General features: G+C 44.3%; 1 protein-coding gene across 1 annotated transcript in view; it reads left to right on the top strand.

Annotated features, from left to right (window-relative positions):
• Nucleotides 1-22,768, top strand: part of PIK3C2A (phosphatidylinositol-4-phosphate 3-kinase catalytic subunit type 2 alpha) — a 2,027,647-nt gene that overhangs the window by 172,919 nt on the left and 1,831,960 nt on the right. The window contains exon 3 of the mRNA XM_069623772.1: nucleotides 4,268-4,371. Within this exon, the coding sequence (XP_069479873.1) occupies nucleotides 4,268-4,371 (104 nt within the window). The remainder of the gene's footprint in view (nucleotides 1-4,267; nucleotides 4,372-22,768) is intronic.

The raw sequence follows: 22,768 nt of genomic DNA, 5'->3' as shown, positions 1-22,768 counted from the left end.
ACCCCCTCTTTACTGAAGACCAATCCTTCTTTCCTATCTTCAGATAGGGCCAACATCCTTTGTTGTACAGTCAACCTAATACCTTACATCTGACTAGAATACCCGGGGACACAATTGGTTTTCCGTATAAAGATTACACAAGTACTTTGAAGAAGAAGATGCCGATCACTCCAGAGAACCGGAGTGAACGGTCTAGTCTTCCGCAATATTTGATTGGTCCAGAACAACCCAACAGGGAAGTGCAGTAGTTCAAATCCCTGTCAGCCGGGACACAGAGAAAGCTACCCTCCGAGGAGAGTCGAGAGCAGCTAGCAGCTGACGAGCAACAGCAAGAACCATACCGGGAAGCCCGGTAGAGTCCGGGAAGAAGGGACGTGCAAGAAAGTACTTAAATCAACCTCCAGTCGTCCCCTGGACCAGAGAGCTGCAATGTGGAGCGGAGCAGCACTGGGAAGGACGCCAAAGGCAGTGAAGCGACAAACAGCAAAGCCAAGTCACCAAGTGCTGCCGGAGCCTCGCAGAAGCGTGCCATTCCTCGGGAGACGCAAACCAAATGAAAAAGTATGCTGACGTAACGAGAAGGACTGGAGGTCTGGGGAAGCCGGGGGAGAAGTGTGGAAAGCATTTGATAAAGGTCAGGGACCCTGAAAGCAGCGTTGCAGGTCTGGGGTGTGCACCCCCATGAGAAACGTAGAAGGAAAGTAAAAGAAGGGAGTGAAAGTGAACCACAGGCTTGGCAGGAGAGTGAACAAAGCTGTGGTGAACATGTTTTGCAACTCTGGGTCCCGCACCCATGTAAGAGACCAATTCAGAAAACCACAAGAAGGTCTGGGACCCTGAAGAGTATTAATACATTTGAAAAGGGCACACGTACTTGGCAGGAGAGTGAACCAAGTCGCAGTGTTGCCGCATTGTGAGTCTGAGACCCGCACTCATATGAAGTCCTGAGAATGAGAGGATCTAAAAACCTAAGAATAAAAGAGACTGTCCATTACCGAAAAGGAGAAGATAAGCTCCTCATCAGAACCAGTTAGAAGCCAGGTGAAAAGAGCCTAACCCTGGTCACTGAAATATTTGTGTTAAGAAACAGAACATTTGTTTTCCTTTGAACATATGAGACTTTGAGAACTTTGAAGTGGCAAGAACTTCCACTATTAGTTTATGTTGCGGTTTTGGAGTTCTTACACATTTGTCATTAGTTAATATTGTTCGGGCCAGAAGTAGAGTTTTGGGACACAACGGGGACAAACTATTTTCATTTGAACATTTCGGATAGTTATTAGTTTCTTTGAGGCACGGAAACCCCTCTTAGTTTTAGGGATAGAGATGGCCTTTCTGAACCCCCTTTATTTTTATGAATAAAATGTCATAACCAAAACAATGCCACGCTTGTGTCCGAGCCTTACTTCTGCACCCTTGCATCTTCCAAGACTGAGGTTCTATTCTTTTCTGCTTCCTCCATTCCTCCTCCCCAAACTGCTTTCATCTTTCCCTCCTAACTCTCTACCTATTTCACCCTCTGCTCGCAATCTTGGTGTATACATTGATTCTTCCATTACCTTTTCTGCTCACACCGCTACACTTTGTTGATTTCATCTTTTCAACCTCTGGAAAGCTAGACCCTTTCTCTCTTTTTCTGCTACAAAACTGCTTATCTCCGTTCTTGTCTTTTATCACCTCTTATAGGCCACCACTCTTCTTTTTGTTTTGCTCCTCTCCCTTCCATCTACACCTCTTCCATCCACCTTCTCTTCTCTCTCACATCTCGGGAATCTATTTGCCCTGCTCTAGCATCACTTCACTGGCTTCCTTTCCACTTTCACCTGCTCTTCTACTTCCTTTGTATTGTCTTTAAATCCCTTCACAATCTTGCTCCTCAGTATCTTTCATAATTTATTTATTTTCAAACACTTTGCTCCAATCGCTATTCCTCCTAGTCCTATCTGTGCCTCTTCTCGCTCTTTTTCTTTACTTGCACATCTCCATTGGAACGTGCTTCCCATTTCTCTCTGTTGCCTCTCATCCTACTCCTTTTATCGCTCTCGCCTCAAAGACTACCTTCTTTACGTCATTCTTTCTTTTAAGTTTTGTCATTATCATATATTTTGTTCATGAATTTCTTTGTGAAGTGCTTTGGCATAAAGTGCTATATAAATGCAAATAAAATACATCGGATACATGGCTGAAAAAGTCCTCTTTTATCCAGGTGTCGAGCTGGAGTCTCCCCAAGCCCGGACATCCTCAGGCCCCCACATCTGCCCAGCAACAGACACACTTTGGCCAGGATGTGGACTGCAACCAGCCATTCCCAGCCCCCAAATCCAGACACCTAGTACACTTCATGGCATTATGCAGTAAAATGCAAAGGTGTACGTGAGAATATAAAATAACAGGCTAGCTAAATATCCACTGCCATCATCCTGTCTTGGACACCTCATGCCAAATCCCAAAGTCAAAAGAAACAGTTTCAAAGTATGCCGACACTACTCCCCCAAACCCTCCCCCCACCCCCCAACACACACCTTAGGTGATGTGGGCAGTGTAAAACAAACAAGCAATTTGTCTATAGGTAACAGAGTTCTCCTGCACTGAAAACCATTTGGACTGATCAGTTCCACCAAAACGGAGGCAAGTGAAATAGAGGCTTCACTTGCTTCCAAAGCTCAGGACTGGTTCAAAGCAACATCAAAAGATTGAGGTGTACCATAGGTGACAATGGAGTGAAAGCATCTTAAAAGAAAAACTTCCTAACGCTAGTGCTCTATTGGTTTGATTACTAACAGTTCATCTACTTGCTCTCAGGCAGGATTTTGGTCGGCTTAATCTAGCATCAGAGTGAGCTGTGCAAACAAACATCAAGTGGGTAATATCTCATTCTGATTAAGACAAAACGTAAATCTGTCAGACCCACCACCCATCCAGTTATGTTACAACGTTGGCAAAACACCTAGGTGACATTTCTCAAATTTGGAATGGTTTGATGCTATCAACAGTCCTCATAATTTGTACTCGCCACTAGCCATTGGTTAGTGAGCATGTAATATCTGATGTGCTTTGTGCATGTGATGAATGGAGGGGGCGAGTGACTTTTTTCATGCATTGCTAGTAGCTTTCAATTTAAAATGTTTATCACTGTTAACAAGATGACGCTCAACCCCCAGTAATGTCTTAGTAACTAAGTATATCTGATGCCAAAGCCTCCCCTCCAACATTGTGGGAATATATTTTTTTGTGCCCATGCTGTTGCCATCAACCCTTGCAGGTGTTTCCCCAAAATATTCCATCTTAAGTTCCTGGCCCATGTATGTTGCATACTTTGACCAAGCATGGCCCCTAATGTCCCGGTCACATCCATTGGTTCTTCCCAATATATCGAAGACTGTATGTCACCCATGTTTTTACCTAGTAGATGAGTGTTTTTTCTTTTTTTTTTTACTTTGTGCTAGACTCGAACAGAACTAGTTCTAACTTCAGGATTTGTGGAGCCCCTTGAGGCAGTTCAAGTAGCTGCTTCAAGAGCACATCCTTAATGAACGAGGCGGTTAATGTTCACATATCCTGACCCGTACAAAATGGCTGAGTATACCTGAGCTTGGCAAACTTAAACAGTCTGCAAAAACACTCAACTTCCATAACATTAAGGTATATTCAATATAACCTTTCCTGCTTCTATAAAATCACGTTTAGATACCTGTTGAACCGCAAAAACATTATTGCAAAATAAATGCCAAGATGATTAAAGATTGAAAACATGTCAATCTTAGTCCATGTGAGATGTAAATTAGGATTGGAGAATCTACGTGGGTGGCATGACATGCATTTAATATTTTAAATGCTTGCTATTAGGCTTTTTTTCATGAATATATAACTAAATATTTAAGCTGTTTTTGCAAGAAAGAACCAGAAAATACCTTCTTGATCACCACTTATTTTGGGATCATCATTAATAATTAGAAGAGGCAAAGAGTAGGAGCACATCCCTGCCATTCACATTTTCGATTGGCAACTTTTTTTTAACCAAATTTCAATATGTTTTGTAATATGATCAAAATATCTGTTCAAGAGTGTATATTGCCTGACCTGGTTTCCACACCTTTCATAATGAAGCAGCAGTTATGTTCAACGTTCTATAAGAGTTGTTGACTTTATGGGGTTTTATTCTTAAACAAATACCTTTTGTATTTTTCTGCCCTTCTATCCCCGAATGGCTGAATGATGTGACCATTGATTTTTCTGCTTTGCAACTGATATTGTTATTCCATTTTAGGTTGAAAATGAGACCAAGCAGACTATGTCACCCGGAAAAAGGTTTCTGCAAGAAACTAAGGGTTACAATGAAGAAGTGGCCGCTTTTTGTCATGAAGTTACCAAGTAAGAGTTAGTTTAAGAAATGTCATTTATGTAGCAGAAGGTTTTCATAAAAAATATACATCTTGGCCAACAGTTTATTGTAGTTTATTATAGTGTGTATGTTAACGATTTAACGCTAGTCGTAAGACTTAGTAGAATTGGAAGGGAGTGGAATGAGAAAATATCTCAATTGGTCCTTGTTTTTCTCTTGCTGTGTTTTTTTCTGGATATTTTTTATTTATGCTAACTCAAGCAGATAAAAACTAACCCATCACACTTCCTGTTAAGCAAGCTCAATTGACACTCTTAGGTAAGATTTCCACAGAGCTGGTAAATCTTCCTTTCCTGGTTCAACTCCTGAACTTTTTGCTTTTCTTGTGGGATATTTTTCATTAATACCTCAGGGAGTGGGAACCTTTTTCCACACTCACCTAATCTTTAACTCTTTTTATGGGTGTCATTTTTAAGACTCTCCATAGTGCCTTTTTAAAGTTATCATGTCTAACAACTTATTGGCAATAAGTGCCTGTTGTTGCTGGGTTGCCCTAAGGGCTCCCCATTTAACTTTCTTGTGCTAACCTTGAGTGAACTACAGTTCCCAAGGGTAGAATGGATCTTTGGATCCCTTTTACATTTTATTCTGTGAAACCAGCACACATCCCCCCCTTATGTGGAGTGCTGGGGAGATACAATGTATCCCCTTTCACATTAAAACTGTAACAATTCTGTTACAGTGACAAGCTTACCTTTAATGGCTGGTGGCAGTGATACCTTTTACTAATTTGGTGCAGCTTTACCGCGGGCTGTAATTACAGCTGCATTAAAGGCACCTAAGGGTACTCATTTTACCAAAATGGCCGCTGTCTTCTTTTTCTGCCATTTTAGTGTTTCTTGTCGTTTCTTGTTCCTTCCCCTGACATCCAGGGAGGGAAATTCCTTTGTTTGAGTTTTGTCTTTGGCGGGAGTCCCCTGGTCACCCCGCCCAGGCTCCAGTCAGTCTGTAAGCACAGGAAGTGGGGGAGGAGTCCAAAACTTCCCCCTCCTTTGTCTTAGGTCTTCCTTCAACTGGGCCAAATCCCAGTGGGGAGGTAGGCTGTCCTGATTGGACAGCCAGACGCCCCTTTCTTGTAAAATGCGTGGAGAGAATGCAGAGGTTGTGTTGCAGTTCCTGATATCGATCCCTGCTGCAAAGTCCCTTCTGAGGTCTTGTGTTCAGTCTCCAGGACAAGGAATCCAGTGACCGGGTATTTGGCTGCAGTCCCTGAAGTTTGCATGCTGCAATCTCTTCATCATTGCTGAGGTACTGTGTTGGCTTGGGTATATACTTACCTTAAGCCTTTTGGGATTTCTGTGTAGTCCTGGGGTGTTTTCTGTGATTGGGTGGTCCCTCGTCCAGTACACCCAGCCCCACTGCTAGAATCCTGCTGGGGTGTCTTCTGTGAAGCCCCTGGACCCTCTTCTAACCCTAGAAGTAAAGTACACACTTGTTTGCCAGTTTTCCTAAGGAAACTCTGACTTTTGCTACTAAAGAACTTATTCTAACACTGCCTGTTGGTCACTAGTCCTAGTGACCCCCCCCCTTCTGCCACTGAGAACACTCATGCTCTAAGGGAAAGACTTTGAAGGGATTGGGACTTATGCCTAGGAAAGAAATCAAGTGTTTTTACTTACTTGTAAAGAGTTGGTTGGTTGGTAACTGTAATTCTAAGAGTGACCAGTTACCAAAGTTCTTACTGATCTTGAATGTGTGATGCACTATTCTTAAAAGTATGGTTAACATCTTTTCTTCCTTAGCCACTGTTTTGCCAGTCTAAAAGAAAGTAGATGTAAAGGTGTTTTACTCTCCTGTGATTAGGTTGTGCCTCTTTACAAAAGTAATGTGTTGGTTTCACCAGATTATTCCTATAGGGTAATTGTATGAGTGTCCCCCAACTGGGTCTTGCTTCCCCTGACTTGCTGCTAACCGGTCCTTAATAAGTCTACGTTAGGTTGTTGCCTACCTAGAATAACTATTCATTAAAGTGTGACATTGGGTTTTACTTTCCCCTTCATTGTGAAGTTAAAGTAAGTGGGTTTTACTTACCTTGTGTTAGCTGTGTGCCATCCAAAACAAGTTACCAGAGTTATTGCTTACCTCAATCTTGGGTGCCCTGATTTCCAAAGCATCTGTAATTGTATATTACATCCTTAGGTTTTACTCACCTGGTATAACTGTGTGTTATGACAAAAGTAGTTATAGGTTTTTACTGAACCTAGAATAAGTGTTTCACTATTCACCAAAAGTATATTGTCCAGTTGACTGTTTGTGATTTGTTCCAAGACTCGCTGTACAACTGGAAGGGCCTACTGTCCTTGTATTACCAAAAGTAATCTAAAAGTAACCATGGGTCTTTTACTCCCAAAGAATAGGCTTGACCTATACTGAATGTGTATAACAAGGTTTTGACTTCCCTAGAACTACTGTTAGGTGTTCCAAATAAGGTTTATACTTGGGCCTGTGTGCTTCCAAGTATAGTGTTGTGTTTTATATTGTGATTCCATATAATGTGTTAGTACTTACTTAACCCTTAGATTTATCTGGGCCTACTTGTATTTAAATAAATCCTTTATTTTTACAATACATAGTGTTTCAGTGTTTCTTTGGATCATTTGTATTACAATGTTGACTTGTACTGTGTCTACTGCCCTCTCTCCCTCCTAACATAAGCCTGGCTGCTCTGTCTACGCTACCCCGAACTCAGGTGGTACAGCCTTATACTAAGAGTGGAGTCTTGTACTGCCTCAGTAGAATGGGTTTGCTAGGCCCTTAATTGGACTTCAGAAAAACTGTCCTAACAGACACCAAGCTAGCAAACCCTTTTAAGAATATCAACATACATTTTGTACCAACCAACAGAAGAAGCCCATTAACTCCTTTCTTTTATCATCTGGGGAACATGCAGCAGTAACTCAAATCACCACCGACAATCGTATGTTTGAGAGGAATTGGATTACTTCATTAATGACTGATATGCGAGAAGTTTAATTGGAAAAGATCTCTGAGAATGCTATGCACTACTAAATTTGAACAACTTTGACTAAAATATTCTCAGAAGAAATATGGTACGTGGGTGAATTAGGCAGGTGGTCCATCCTGAGCAGGTTGTATTTATTAATCAAGGCTGGTCGTTCAGTCCTACAAAAAAAGGAAATGCATTTAATATGTGAGGCAGCTAAATATGGATTGGCCTTAGTCTCTGTTGACATATAGAAGGCCTTTGATCAGGCGTCAGTGATCATATCTGTCCAGACCTTTGGGCAGTATGCTTGTTGATGAAAACATGTCTACCTGGTGTAAGACAAAACTTTACATATGTATACTGCTATCAACAGTAAGACAGACACAAGTGACCACAGTTCAAGAGTGTTTATTGGTTTTCAACAAAAATGTGTTGTACGCCTATTTAACCCTAAATCTCCAGATGAGAGCAAGCTACGACCATCAAATATTAATGCAATCCTAGTTGAGTCTCGTCAAAGTAAAAAGGCCTATACTATAAAAAAAACTATTACCAATCCTTACCGCTAAAACCAATAGTGTGGGGTTGTGTTCTTGAAAAAGAAAGAAGTGTTCACAAAATGATATGTCGGGATGTTCAGGCCGTTGGACTCCCTTCCCCACGTTTTCAACACGGGATAAGGCGGTTCACTCGAGCAAAGAACACACTCTGTCTTCTTCGACATGAGGATATAGTTCCATTACCAGCATCAGGGCCTTCTGTACACAAGTCTCTTTACTTCAAAGTCTCTTGATTCAGAGGGCCTGATGTAACAAAACACAAAGTTCCTTTCTTCTTATACACACTACATTCTTGCGATTCACCCTGGATCCCCCTCACCCGGGCTCAGATCCCTTTTATATCACGATCGTCACTGTGGGTCCCGCTCTTCCGGTCTTGAATCCCCCTTTGCACAATGTTCAGAGAATACTCTTTCTCGGGTGACTCACGGCTCACCTAGGAGCCCCCTCAACCAGGCTTAGATCCTTCCTCCTACACAATTAGTCTGCCTCAGTCGTGCTCAGACCAATTTCAGTTTGCATTAAACTATCAAAGACTTTGGAATGTGCACAGGGTTTAGCTTGACTCGTTGCAGGACCACTTCAATCTCCAATTTCCCTTTTCACAGTTGCCAACCCATTGGATAACTAACAGAGACCTTCGAATGAGCACCCACGTGGCGCCGGACCACTCTTTCTATGGTATCTTTCTTGGCTTCCAAAAGCTCAGTCATTCCTCTGGGTTTCAATTATATATGTGTCACTGGTTACATACTTTTCACACACAGTACTCTTTAGATTTCTTCATACAATGTTGCTGCTTGCAACCTTGGTTCTAACACAGGCTGGTCTGGTATCACTCTCTCCGACTCACCGGCTTTGCTGTCTTTACTGGTGCAGCTTTGTTGTAGGAGCCAAGGACCGTACCACAGCAGCAACCGTTCTCCCTGCTTTGGTTATCGACGCGGGAGAGCCCCGTGTACTTCTGGCACATAATGCATGTTTCTTCAGCATTAGTCCCTGGTCTTGGGTTTCTTTTTTCCAAGGTTCACAAACGTAACAGTCTGAAAAGTTCAAGTGCACTTCCCGCCTTGCAAACCTCTCTGGTCTTGCCGCCTTTCTCCTTGTATTAAACTGTTATCTTGAAACTGCTGCTTCCTCGTGTGCTTTAGTGCTCCGCCTTTTATCCGTGTGGGGAAATGTGATGGAAGTCATGTGTGCGTAATGATCAGTAATTGCCTGACCATTGTATTGGGACATGTCAGGTATACGGCTCTGGTGTTAGTCTGTTTTCGCTCACAGTGAGCTGTCCGTGAGAAAGTGTTTGTGTTGGGAAGGGGGGGTCAGGGCGGAGTGAGTTCCTGTCTTACAAGGTAGGATGGGGGGAAAAAGTGTTAGAGGGAAGGGGATACCGCGTCTCACCATCCTGTGTTCCACTCCCTGAGGGCCCCTCATCCAAGTGATTCACCCACACTGGTTCTTCCCCAGAAACTGGATCCAAAAGCGATGGCCATGTCCTGGCCAGCTGGATGACAGATCCCCGGGGACTAGTGGGTGAGACACCTTCAGGTTTCTCACAAAACCTACAGCTAGTTTGCCTTCAAGCTGCACTTCACAAGTCATTTCAAAATGCGTAGTCTCCATTCAAGATTGGACAGTTGACAGAAACCTGTGCCTGAATGCAGCAAAAACTGAGATCCTGTTCCTTGGTAGGGGCATTCCAGCTGTGCCCCCTTTAACCTAGGCTTCCTCCATGGGCATTCCTTTGCTGATCTTGGAAGTAAAAAACGAGGTATCTTATGCAATGTAAATCTCTCCTTTAGTAGGCTGAACCTGAATTGTCCAAATCTTGCCACTTTCAACTCATGCTAAAATGGATCCTGCCACTCCTTAACATGCATCACAAAGTAGAGGTCGCTAGAGAGTTGGTCCTTGCTAGAATTGTCCTTTTCAATTGCCTATACTTGGCCCTCCCAAAATATCTCTTGCAAATCTTGCAATTTATCCCAAATAACTCTTCCATTCTCCCCCTCATAGACCAAAGCAAGGCTGTACCAAAGACCGAGAGAGCCCGCTGAATCTCAAAGCCAGGGTGAGCCCAGAAATATTCCATGGCGAGGTTGGACCCATGAAGCCTCAAGACTGGGTGAGCCAACAGAGGCCCCTTAGCCCTTGGTGGGGAGGGCACAAAGAGACCCCAAAATGGGCTAAGCTCAGAGAGACCCCAAGTCAGGGTGGGTACCGAGAAGCCATAGCCAAAAGACACCAGGGTCAGAAACAAGCCAATATTCGGGCAATGTCCCAAAATGTGGTTTGGTTACATTTAGTATTTCCTTTGTAGTGGTAGGCAAAGGGTTCTCGTTAGACTAGGTTTCTGGACAGAGGACTTAATTTATGTAAGACATACTGGCAAGCACCCTTTTATGTAATTCTTTTTAGAATAGGGCATAGATCCATAAGCTTAGGGACAGTTTATGTATTACATTTTGATAACAAGAATAAGGAAGTGTTGAGACAACATACTTCCTTGTCAGTCTCCTGATTCTGACCGCACACCCCAGTCCCCATTCATTGCATGGTGACATATGAACTACGTCACTGTCACATAGTGGCTCGTGATAACATGCTTCAGCACCAAGTAGTGTAATTCCTTATTTGGGGACATAATGCCAGTAACAAAATGACTGATTTAGTGCCAAACATAATGCTTGTAAATACATCATTCGTGTTGCAGTTGGAAAATATGATATCAATACTAACTACTGCTCAAGTTTATACGTGCCTTAATTGTATATTGTGTTCTGAGTATTTGGCTATACAGAAGGAGTCCAAACAATTTTTTGTTAACATACAGCAAGATCACATTTGTGCTTCATTGTCCATGTTTAAAGTTGGGTAGCACTCTTATTGCTATTAATTTACCATTTATATGTGATAAATTCTATTTTGCCTCGCCTGTTTACATATCTCAGCAAAGCAAATTTCCGCACGAGGAACGACATTGTTAATTTTAGAGCCAGAACGACGACATGGCTCTTAGAGCCAACATCATTGTCAATGCCTGTAGACATTGCCCAGTTCCCTTCAACTCCCACAGTTCATTAGTGTACACTACACATGGAGACAATGCCCCATTTTGTGATGTCTCCCTGGCCAAGTGGTACAGAAAGGCATCTGCATCCCATGGGGCAGCGGCAAAAGTGGATTAAATTGTTAGGGAGATACCACATTGTTCCTCCTCCTCCACTGAATATTGTAATATTTGCATTTCCAATGCTTCCTGATCATGCGCAAGCTCAGTGCTCACTCACTGTCCTAATTTGCCTCAGGTGGGGTGACTGAGCAACCGGCACAGGCCTTGTTAACCTCCCAGTAGGTCACACAGGGTGCTGGCCCACACAAAAGAATCTAGCACTACATGTACATTGAGATGTCAATGATTAATCTTTGGGGCAGTCACTTGCTTTCTCACATTCCGTTGCAACTACCAGTCGGTGCTTTATTTTGCTATGAAGCAAAACCTTGGCTGTAATTTGTAGCATGCTTACTGTTCATGACCATAAGCACAATCTGGCCATCAGTGGAGTCGCTGATTCACCACGTTCATAAGTTTCTCGCTTCCCTGTGTACCAACGCCCTTTTATGTTAACTGCGATACAGTAAGGAATTCAAGCTAGCTATGTGTATTCTATTAAAGCACAATCTCTCCTACTTGAGCGCGACCTGTTCCTGACAAACCCATAGCATGAAAAGCAGGATATCTTCAGGAAAGCAAGGGTCAAAATGCTGGGCATCAATAACCTTAGGGGAGGGGAAGTGAAACCAAGTTCAGTGTTAAAATCACCTTGCCAACTAAAAACCATTCCAACCAAAAAATGTAGTCCTTGAATCCAGTCGGAGGGCAAGCGAACCAAATAAGTCCACAAATCAAGATCCCAAAGCAGTGCGCTCAATGGTGAAATCCGTCTAAGGCAGCAGAGCAAATGTAGGATGTTGAAAGAAAACTGCAGGGCAGACGAAATGGAGCCGGGTAAGGCCAGAAGAAAAAACAAAATTGTCACCACAGGGAATCAAAAGGCAGGCACACGTTCAAGATAAACTTCACACAAAATGTAAACTCGTTTGAGAAGCGGTGTGTGCTATATCCCCTGGCTATACGTTAGCATGTCCTTTGGCATACTTCATGAGCCTACCAGGAAATGTAGTTTCATTCATGCTGCGTTGTACACTTGCTCATAAGATATTGTTTCCAATTTGGTCTTGGGTATCCTGTTTTCTGAGGTCCTTACCATGTAGCCCTCATTACCTGATGGTTTCCTGATAGATTTTGAGTTGCTCACCAGTAGCCTTGTCACTCTTCCTACCTTTTCCCTGTGGCACAGAGGAGCAGGAAGGAAGCAGCACCAGCCATCCACAAAATAAGGAATATAGCCGATACTGACCCTCACAGAACAATGGTGGCAGAACACTCCGGGAACATTTCAGCTGGGCACATGCAGCACCCAGGCTCACATTCACACACAGTCAACCAGGTTAAGCAGGACATATACATCTTCCTCCTTTACATTGAAAAGAACGGAAGACAACCTGAATCTGGAAGCAAGGGGAGAAGCAGAGGGGGAACGCTTGAGGAACTCACAGGGCAGGAACCTGAGACAGCGAAAAGGACAGAAATAAATAGACCCAACTTCATTTGCCAACAAAGTAGAAAGGATGCTGAAGTTGAAGCGGAGAAGCTGCGCCATGCAATGTGTGCAGAAACATGCACCTTCCCTTCATTGAGGGAGGATAAGTAACCAGCATGTGATTTCCAGATGAAGGGAGAGTGTGAGACAGTAGGAAGACTCCTGAGACAAAAGGCCTGGGCAGCAGTGACATGCAGAGCTGATGTGCAGACACTGAAGGAACACAACATGCTACAATGACGCAGTACAAGCAGCAATTCCATAATACCGAATATCATAAATGGTGTAATGCTCACTGTACATAGCAACACCTGGATTAGTTGATTGCCAAAAAACAAATGTGAAAATGGTAAAGCAGTGTAAGGCAATTAATAACATATTGATAACAATGGTGTTATCCATTTAATAACATGTTAAGTACATTGGTGTAAGGCCAATTGGTTAAAGGTAAAGGAGTCGCATGGGAGACGGTGGGAACCAGAGTCCTGCGTTTGCAAAATTTGCAAAGGATGTGTGTGTCTGCGCTCGCTGCATGCCCAAGTGAGATAGATAGTGAAGCCTGAAACACCGGGAAGGCCTGCATTGGCGTGGGAACGCTAAGAGAATTAGAATGCTGATGGAACTGGAAATACCAGTCTAATATATATGTGAGGAAAACGGGGATCTCCAGTTAATTAATTGTTGCATGTAAAATGTGGGTGACGCACGTATGAGTGAGGCCTGTTTATATGGCTGTATCTATGAATGTGTTACGCTCACCTGGCTCCCACAGAGGCGTCGATCTGGACTCGACTGCGCCGGTCTCCACCAATGTGACGCGTAGGGCCGAGATGACGGACTGGACTGGCCCACCTAGCTTTGTTTGCTTGGCCCGTAGGAATATTCTTCTGCAAATGGAGAAAGGGAATTAACCACCCGTGGAGTTGAGCGTAAATCCCCCCCCCCACCCCGCTGTTCTCCCCACTGATCACCTTGGATGTCCCCTCTTATAATCTCACCTGATGATTTGAAAAGATGAGCTCTCCATCCTGCATTGAGCGCAGGGGCGCGTAGATAACCAGTTGCTTCACTGGCTCGAAGGAATTGGTGAGTTCCAGGACAATATTGACTCCGATATTCCTGGCAAGACGCCGTAAGTATGTAATTCATAAGAGTTTAAATGCCTGACTTTCACTCTTGTCCGATTCCTTGCAGGTTGCTGCTTGACCCTACTGAAGAGTTCCTCGTGGCAACCGGTAATGTTCTGGTAAGGTTTTGTATTATCCAACACAGTTTGATAAAATAATGTCCATTTGTAACCTGTTGCTTTCTCCCTTATTCAGGCGCTGAGAGAAAGTATGAAGTCTCGGGGAATAATGCCTCCGGCGGTAAAATCAGGGAAGTCTTTTGTGGTGAGGAAGGTTCCCCTTGTTAGTCCCTTGTTTCACCTTGCTGTCCTTTTGTTTCCCCTTAGGGGCCGGAGTTCGGCTAGGATGCAGTGGAAGCTGCGCCAACCCGTGAAGAATAGTACCCCCAGTGGTAAAATCAGGTAAGTCTATGGGGGGTATTCCTCTGTGTATTCCCTTGGCTCACCTTGCTGTTGTCTTCTCCCTAGGTGCCGTAGTGCGGCGGGAACATGCATGAGGATGCGGTGAAATGTGAAATGTGAAGATGCTGCGAAGGCCGGTGAGATCAGCGCGGCGCTGCAGCAGGCGAAGCGATGCGCATAAAATAACTTCTTTCTTCCAGCTCGAAGGCGCGATGGATCGGGAATTCAGGTAAGGATCAAAGGTATTGCTCTTGTTCTAACCTTTTCTCCTTCTTTCTGCCTTTTTCTAGGAGCTCGAAAGGCGGGCGTGGCAGAAGACTGGATGCTGACTTGCTGGCACAATGAGCGTTACGCTGCTGGATGCAGACTAACGCAAAGCGTGTGCTGCTCTTCGGGCGTGGTTTAAATAGCCTCCAAAGTAGTCCCAGGTAAGTATTCCTCCCCAGCCCCACCCGAGTAAAAAAAATAGTCCCTAGGTAAAATAGTCCCTTCCAAGCCTCATTTGGCTTGGAGCTCTTGCAGCATGGTCTGCATCAGGTAAGTTTGCAGCATGGTCTGCATCAAGTACATTTTAATCTGAGCCTGGCGCTTACGGCGCCAGGACTGCACCCAAATAGCCCCTAGTGGGGGTTGTTGGGCTTGCTTGGGGTAACTTGATGCCTGCTTCCGGGGTTGCTGGACTTGGTCTGGGTCCCCGGGGGTAGGCATCATGACAGAATGGGTCTGGTGTGTGTTCTGAAAGAAGTGCCAAGACTAGCAAATGGATGAAAGATTGCAGGTGAGAGATGAACCATGGAGAGGGGAGGCCTGGGGGAGTGCATAAAGGAAATGGAAAGAGAGTCATGCTAGAGGAAATAACAATCCATAATTCAAAGCACACATGAGGAGCATGCAAAGAACATCTGAAGTGAAGAAAGGAGCTTGGATTGTCAATCCCAGGCACGAGCCGCGTGTGAAGATGCAGATGTTGATGTGCAGGTGGGGCGTGCGAAAGTCCTGGCAAGGAGTGGTGCACTTGAAAGGGACGATAAGCAGGATATGAGCAAACCGTTGTGAGTGCCAGCATCACAGCTCTGACAGCGCAATGGGGATGATGAGCAGTAAGCAGGTGCTTCCTTGCCACGAGGAAGTGCACTTGAAGGAACGCACCAATAGCAAGCACAAAGCTCTATGATAAGGGCCTTTGGGGTAGAACTAGGGGCTCTCTGGATGGCATGCGAGGAGTAGGACAGCTCGAGTGGCTGGTGAAGTTGTGACTCAGGATGGAGGCTGGCTGTTAGAGCATGGATGCTCTTTCAGAGAGGCAGTGATGTAATCATTGAGGTACAGCACCAAGTATAATAGGAAGGTGAGCAGAGAGCGGTGGACAGAAAGTGCAGTTAGCCAGTTAGAAAAGAAATCAAGTGTTTTTACTTACTTGTAAAGAGTTAGTTGGTTGGTAACTGTAATTCTAAGAGTGACCAGTTACCAAAGATCTTACTGATCTTGAATGTGTGATGCACTATTCTTAAAAGTATGGTTAACATCTCAGTTTGTTTCAATTGCCTTTTGCCTTGTGGGTGTGTTCGTGGAGTCTCGCTGACCCTGCTACAGCTGCTATATAATTAGACACTACGCATAGTGCGGTGAGAGCGGTGGACAGAGTGTAGTTAGCCCTAGTTCGTTGTGACTGGAGCCGGTAAGATTGATTTCACTCAAGCAGTGATTCAACACCAACTGAATTAAATTGGGAAGAAGTGATTCTTCTTCCCATCAGCTTGGATGTACTTCATTTATTTTTGGTGGTTACATTTAGCACCGCATAAATACAAGTGCTGGAAAATAGAAGCGAAGTGCGAAATTAGAAGTCTGAGTTTAACTGTGTTTGGGTGATGGGAGCTTGCTGGAGAGTGTTTGCCAAACTTTCGTTACTACTTCAATAAGATTATTCTACAGACTAATCTACGGATTAGTATATCATTACAGACTATTTTACCTCCTTTGTCACCCCGCATGTACAACTCACGCGGCAAGACTTAAATTTGCAAAATGGCTGAAACATCGGCTAAGCTCTTGAAAAGGTCAATTGCATTACCTCTTCCGGGAAGGTAAGTCTGATAATGCAAACCAAAATCTAAATACTCGAGATCAACAGAATGCGAAGAGCGTGTGGTTTGTGCAAAGGCCGGTAAGACTAACACCTCAAAGATAACATCATTTTAAAATTATCTACAGCCTACACGCCCGAAAAGTTCTAATGTGAATGTAAAATTAATGGGGAATATGAATGCAAACGCTGCTGTGAAGGCTAAAGCTAGACTGAATGAAGCAGATCACACCGAAGACTCTATCACCAGCCCTCCATCTGATGAAGTACTTCTGAGTGTTCCAGACTATGAGGGATCTTTGTCTGAGGCCGACTCCCTGGAACACTCTCCTTGTCTTTTGAACATGACAATACATGACTCAGATTCAAGTATCACCTCATATACATTTACACCAGGTCCCCACTGAGACGTTTGTGCACCCTACTTAAAAAGGGTGGACACGAAAATGTGCACAAATGCAATCGATGGACAGGAGGGCCTATTAACTGAGACCAGTCAAGTAATTTGTGCTTTGGTGTTCTTATATGAGGGACTGAAAACTGAGTTGCAAATCCACTCTTCCCTGTTAGAATCGTTATTATTCAAATTTGAGCAAATTGGGGTACAAAATAAACAAAGAATTCTTGGAAGGAAAATCAGCCCTTGTGTAATAAGACTTGCGAATGTCAGAGGCCCAAATGTATGCCCACAAAGGTTGCAATAGACTACAAGGGAGAATGAGTCTGGTGGGGAGAGCACCTGAAGGAGTGCTAACCCCTGCCCCATCTTTTGATGCTTCTGACGCTCCGGTTAGAGATCTGGAACCTATCATCACAGTAATTGGTAGCTCATCCCCAAGTGCACTTGTCCTAATCAATGGTGGGAGTGCGGCAGTGGCCGAACCGGTGAACATCGTCGGAGCAGTCGCAGTAATTGTGTTGGAAGATGAAATGGATAAAGAAGCTATTAGTGTGGACCAGGACGTATCTTCGGCAACAACCAGTAAGGCATTAAGTCCCCGAAATGATATTGTAAAAAAACTAAAATGGATATGTCTAAAAAAACAAAAAACAAACCAAGGGATAAAGCCTATAAGAAATTCTTGCGTAAATTCTTGAGCAATCTGGTGAACCAACCCTCATTTCTTGCCATTTTAGAGAATTACAGGAGAAAAGCGTAATCGCTACTTGTGGTTCACAGTGTGGGGACTCTGCGATTCAAGTACCTAATGACATAGTACCTGAAAAAACTGTTCCACCTTAACTAACAGTCTCACACAGTGCAAACAGACTTTGGCATTATGGTAATAAGCAAATGGCAGGTACCGATGGGAGCGTGGATTAGATCATCAGAAGTAAGACCAGACTCTGGTTTCCAACTTAACAGTGGGTTGAGACGGACCCTAACCGATACATCAAACTTAGTTGATATATGCTCGAACCTCAATCATGTAAGAGCTATATAACCACCTCGAATAATAAATATAAATCTTTCCGCAAGTTTATGGATCTTCTGCAAGTACAGGAAATAATGGAGCTCTGTATGGTTCTATATCAACTAGTACAGGCAATTTGAGTATATCATCTTCCTCCGTCCAAGCTAGAGTTCTATCTCGTGACCCGGAGGTATCAATTGAATGTGGGTTCTTTTCAGTCAGTTCAAAATAGTGCCAAAGAGCGATAAGTATCTTGAAATATTCCAAAGGGCCGGAGAAAATGCATGATTGGGAACCTACTTTGATAGTATTGATGGAAAATTAATCAGGAGCATAGATGGCCTCTTTGTAGTGGCAAGGGATCCTTTCAAAATCCTGGTATAAAGTCTATTATCTGAGAATCGCGATATTCCGCTCAACAGATCTAACATCATGAGACTCAGGGGCGAGGTTTCTAGTCTTTGGGCTCAGTGTTCACTGGAAATTAGCAGAGTGGATTTTATCGATTTACACTGAACTGATCGTGGCGTCATATATATTTACTCGAAAGTAGTTATAGAAATGATTATGAAAGAATGTTGTGCACTGCGACAATTGGGTTTTGATGTCTGCAGAAAATGGCAATAGGCACACAGAATCGGATAATGTAGTGGCTCCATTGCAGAGTAGGATTTTGGTCTCAACAGACTGTAGTGGAACTGGTAGCACAGGTGTTTTTTTTTCTAAGACTAATCTTGCTAATGCGGGACAGAATCAAGATTGGTCTTGGCTAGAAAGGGGCTTCAGTCGTAGCCTAAAACCACAAATATGGCAATGAAGGACCACACGCTTCTGTCCAGGAACATCGCAATTTGCTAACCAATTGTGAATTGGGAAAGTTGTTTCAAACATGCCATTTAATTTGTTTACAGGAGATTTGGCTAACTGAAAACCCCCTGTTTGATGGTTGTGTTCCTTTTTCAAGCTGCCCAGAAGTGTTTTGCGGAGCCATCTCACACCAATGAAATCTTATCCAGGTTTGGAAATTGTTGGTGTTACACAGGTAACAAGGGCTTTCTTGGCATCCCATATTATCATAAGTGAAGGAATGATAAAGCATGACCTCCTATTTATAAATGTGTATTGGCATAAGGGGATTTCTGAGGTAGATGCAGCGTTTAGATAAGCTAACCATTTTTGTAAATGGCTGGTGCAATGGAGTAAGATGTGGTTCACCAATTATATTGGGTGACTTGAATGCCCACTGTATAGACATTTATTCAGAGACAACTGTTAATGTCCAAGCTGGCTAGATCCAATGTGGGGGTGGATAACGATCCAAAATGGTTAGGAGTACTTTGTGTGCGAGGGCTACAAATGTTCAACTGCTCCGTACCTGGTGATATTCCGTACAAATACGTAATGCAATAACATTCAGTTCGCCACTACAGATTACATATTTTTGCCAGTATGGATTGTATTGTATTATATTTGGTTATTTATATAGCGCTCTTTGCCCACTTGTGTGGCCTCAATGTGCTTTTTTCTGGTTGGCACCCTCTCAGTGACCATACTTGATGTGGTGGAATATTCTAAGGAGTTTAGTTTAGGAGATGTATGTGTGCATGTTGCCGGTGTAGGACTTGCATGGCTGGCAAGGCTCGACTAAGCAGCCCGAAGAGCATTCAGGCATGTGGGTGGGCACTGTTGAAGGTTTGCGATAGATTGCTATTAGTCAATGTGTGGCTAGCTGTACTGAGTTCCTTTCGGATGGTAGTCGATGTATGCTAGTGGCAGAGGTGTTGAGGTACGTCCGGTGTTTGTCTGGACGGCTATATGTGATACTAGACCGGATGTGCTTAGCCACAGCACCATTCTTTTGTGCATGGATGCTTGGCCGTGCCTGCTGCCTGTGTCCACACTTGTGGTGTGAGATATATGTACCGTAAGCTTTGAAATTTTTCGGGCGGGGGCGATCTTTGTCCAGTGCAGCAGAGGAAACAGGCCTAGATTTGAGAGTCCAATGCTATTGAGACCTAGGTTGCACAATGCAGTATGTTTCACCATATACTAACCAAAGATGGAGGCTGCCCCTAGATTTGAGAATCCTGTATAGTGGGAGAGAGGGCTAAGTTTCACAATACAGTAGGTTTCAACATATATTAATCGTAGATGGAGGCTACCCTTAGATTTGGGAGTCCTGCAGTGTGATCTAATAAGGCATTTATAATGCGCCTATGCACAAGTGTTTCAAGGCGCGATGCAGCAAGGGAGGGGGAGCAGAGGGAAGACGGAGACAACGATCCTACTAGGCCAAGTGTCATTCAGATTGCGCAAGTGCACGGTAAGGGGGAAGAGGAAAAGCACAGAGTGGGAGGGGGGTGGGGACAGTGCAGTACATGGCAAAATAGAATAAATAAAACAATATGAGAAGTAGGGCCAGCTGGTGGCAAGTGCATGCGTAAGTGCAGACATCAGGTGTCAAATGCTGGTGGGGGACTCTAGGGATACAGAAAACAGTCCCAAGTGCGGGGGTTGGCAGGGAGGCAGTGCAGGTGTCCAACTGGCGGGGGAGAGGACCTGGACCCAATATCAGAGGGTGGCCAGGTAACCAGTACAGTTCGGCCAGGAATTCAGCAGGGGGGAGGAGGAGAGAAAGAAGCAAAGAGGGAGGTTTTTAGGTGCTTCCGGAACCAGAGATGGTGGTCCTCCTCAAGTTTGAGAGGCAGGGAGGCTATACCCCAGGGGGGGCCCACCCAAGGAAAGAGATCTACCACCAACTCGTTGCTTGGAGAAGCGACTAACGCTGAGGGAGTTGGAGGCGGATGAGCGAAGAGCTTGAGAAGGAAGATATTTAGGAAGAGAGAGTTGAAGGTGTTGAGGCCCCAGCCCCCAGAAGGCCTTGTGGACAATGCAGAGGGTTTTGAACTTAATCAATTCTCGCAGCCACTGGGAGCCAGTGAAGAGAGTTCAGTCCTGAAGAGATACGATCTCTGGGCTTGAGGCCAAGGACAAGTCTTGCAGTACTGATCTGGATGAGTTGCAGAGGGTGGAGATTAGAAGCAGGCAGATTTAGAAAGAAGCTGTTGCTGTGCCTGAATATCATTGAAGATATTACCCTAACAACGCTCCCCCTAGGGCCTGAACCCATTCTGCTGGGTGCTCTGGTCCCTGGAATATACTTGAGGTCGGGAGCCAAAGCTAAGCTCCTGTCCCAATGCCTTCTAGCAGGAAGAATAAGAATTGCCTGCCCCTGGAAAGCTAGGGAAGGACCACTTTTACCACTCTGCTGGACCAAAATATGGGATATCCTCATCGCAGAGAAGGTGACAGCGGCTAAGGTGGGGACTCTTGACCGCTTTCAAAACATTTGGGGCCCATTTCTTGATTACGACCAAAAATTCCCAGCCCTGTGCAGCGGGAGTACACTCAACGAGGGGAGCAAAGCATAAAAAGAGAGGGGAGGGAGCCCCAACCTCCAGGTCTGTAACTCAGACACGCATTCATAGTGGGGGATGGGGGAGGGAGGAGAGGAGGGAAATGTGATCAAAATGTGTCTGGAATGTTGAAGTAATGCATAACTGTACTTGTTTCCTGCCTTGTTTCAAAATAAACATATTTAAAAAAAAAAAGAAAGAGGCTATTGCAGTAGTCCAGCCTAGAGGGAACCAGAGCCCTGGAGACGGTGAGCTTCTGTGGGAAGGAGAGGGAAGGAAGAATACCTCTGAGGAGGTGCAGCTGGTAGTGTGACTTCATAGAGACTTCAGAGATGTGAGGAGAGAAGGAGAGTGTGGAGTCGAAAATGACCCTGAGGTTTTTAGCCTGGCAGGTGTGAGCAGGAAGAGGGCCAAGAGCGGCCGGCCAGAGAGCGACAGGAAAGAAAGAAAGGAGGGAGTGGGTGTGCCGATGAGGAGAATCTCAGTCTTATCTCAGTCTTACTCTGTCTTGGGAGAGAGGCCTAGGTTTCACAATGCAGTGCTTTAGGTATTACCATATACTAAACAAAGATGGAGGCTACCCCTAGATTTGGGAGTCCTGTATAGTGGGAGAGAGGCCTAGGTTTCACAATGCAATGCAGTAGGTATTACCATATACTAAACAAAGATGGAGACTACCTCTAGATTTGAGAGTACTGTATAGTGGGAGAGGGGCCTAGGTTTCACAATGCAGTGGCTTCACCGTATAATGAATAGGAATGGAGGCAATTGAATAGTTGTCTGGGGTACGATGCAGTTTAGTAATCACAATGCTAGAACAGTAGGGTTCAGGCTAACATTAACAGTACCATCACAGTGTGGAGCCTTCTAGATATGAATCGATTCAATCTCAACAAATATCTGAGGTACAGTGCAAGCTAGCAATCACTATACTATCAGAAGGTAGTTAGTTTGCTAAGTGGTTGGGGTTCCAGGGTAGAGTGAATGCTCTTTCCTTCGCCCTGACCACTCCTACCTTGATTGTAGCTGCTGGTTGACGGCTGGCCACTGGCTTCCCCTGCTGACACCTGCAGGCACACCTTGGAGCTGCCAATGTAGGAGCCGCCCTTAGCCGCAGGGGGCTGCCCTGGGAAGGTTCATGATATGGTGAGGAGGAACCAATCATGGCGCGTTGGAGGGCTGGGAGGCAGGATTGGGGCTTGGGAGTGGAAGATGGCATGGGAAGAGGGGGACTGAAGCGCCGAGCGCGCTGTATGTGTAGATTTAAATTTTAAGCACACAAGTTATATGAGCAGCCTCTGGGGATCAGGCCTTAGAGTATAACTCACCTTGGCAGCATGCTGGATGATTAATAGATGTAATTTCTAGAGCATTCAACCCACCATTTTGTGATCACTGTATATTGATGACAAAGATTGACTTTGGGGTAGCATGTGATGGCCTAGATAGGCCTATTGAGATCTCGGTCAACTCTGCGGGCAATAAAATCTTGTGGAACCCATCAAATATCAAACGGTCGATGAAGCAGCAGTTCTCTGTTTAGGTGATTCCTCCTTAGATTGGAAACCTCAGTTTAAGACTTTTTTTAAATGAACTTCTTGTTTATATATTGGGACAGTTTCGTAGGAATAATGGAACCAAGCATAAACACACTCATGCTTATAATCAAGGGGTGAACGACAGAAAACACCATATGAGAAAACACATTAAAATATGAAATCAAAATAGTTGACTTTATTACATAAATTGG

The sequence above is a fragment of the Ambystoma mexicanum genome, chromosome 11, assembly GCF_040938575.1.
Source record: "Ambystoma mexicanum isolate Mex_15411 chromosome 11, UKY_AmexF1_1, whole genome shotgun sequence".
In the NCBI taxonomy this organism is placed as follows: Eukaryota; Metazoa; Chordata; class Amphibia; order Caudata; family Ambystomatidae; genus Ambystoma; species Ambystoma mexicanum.
Note: the sequence above shows the minus strand (reverse complement) of the source record. Positions and strands in the feature narration are given on the sequence as shown.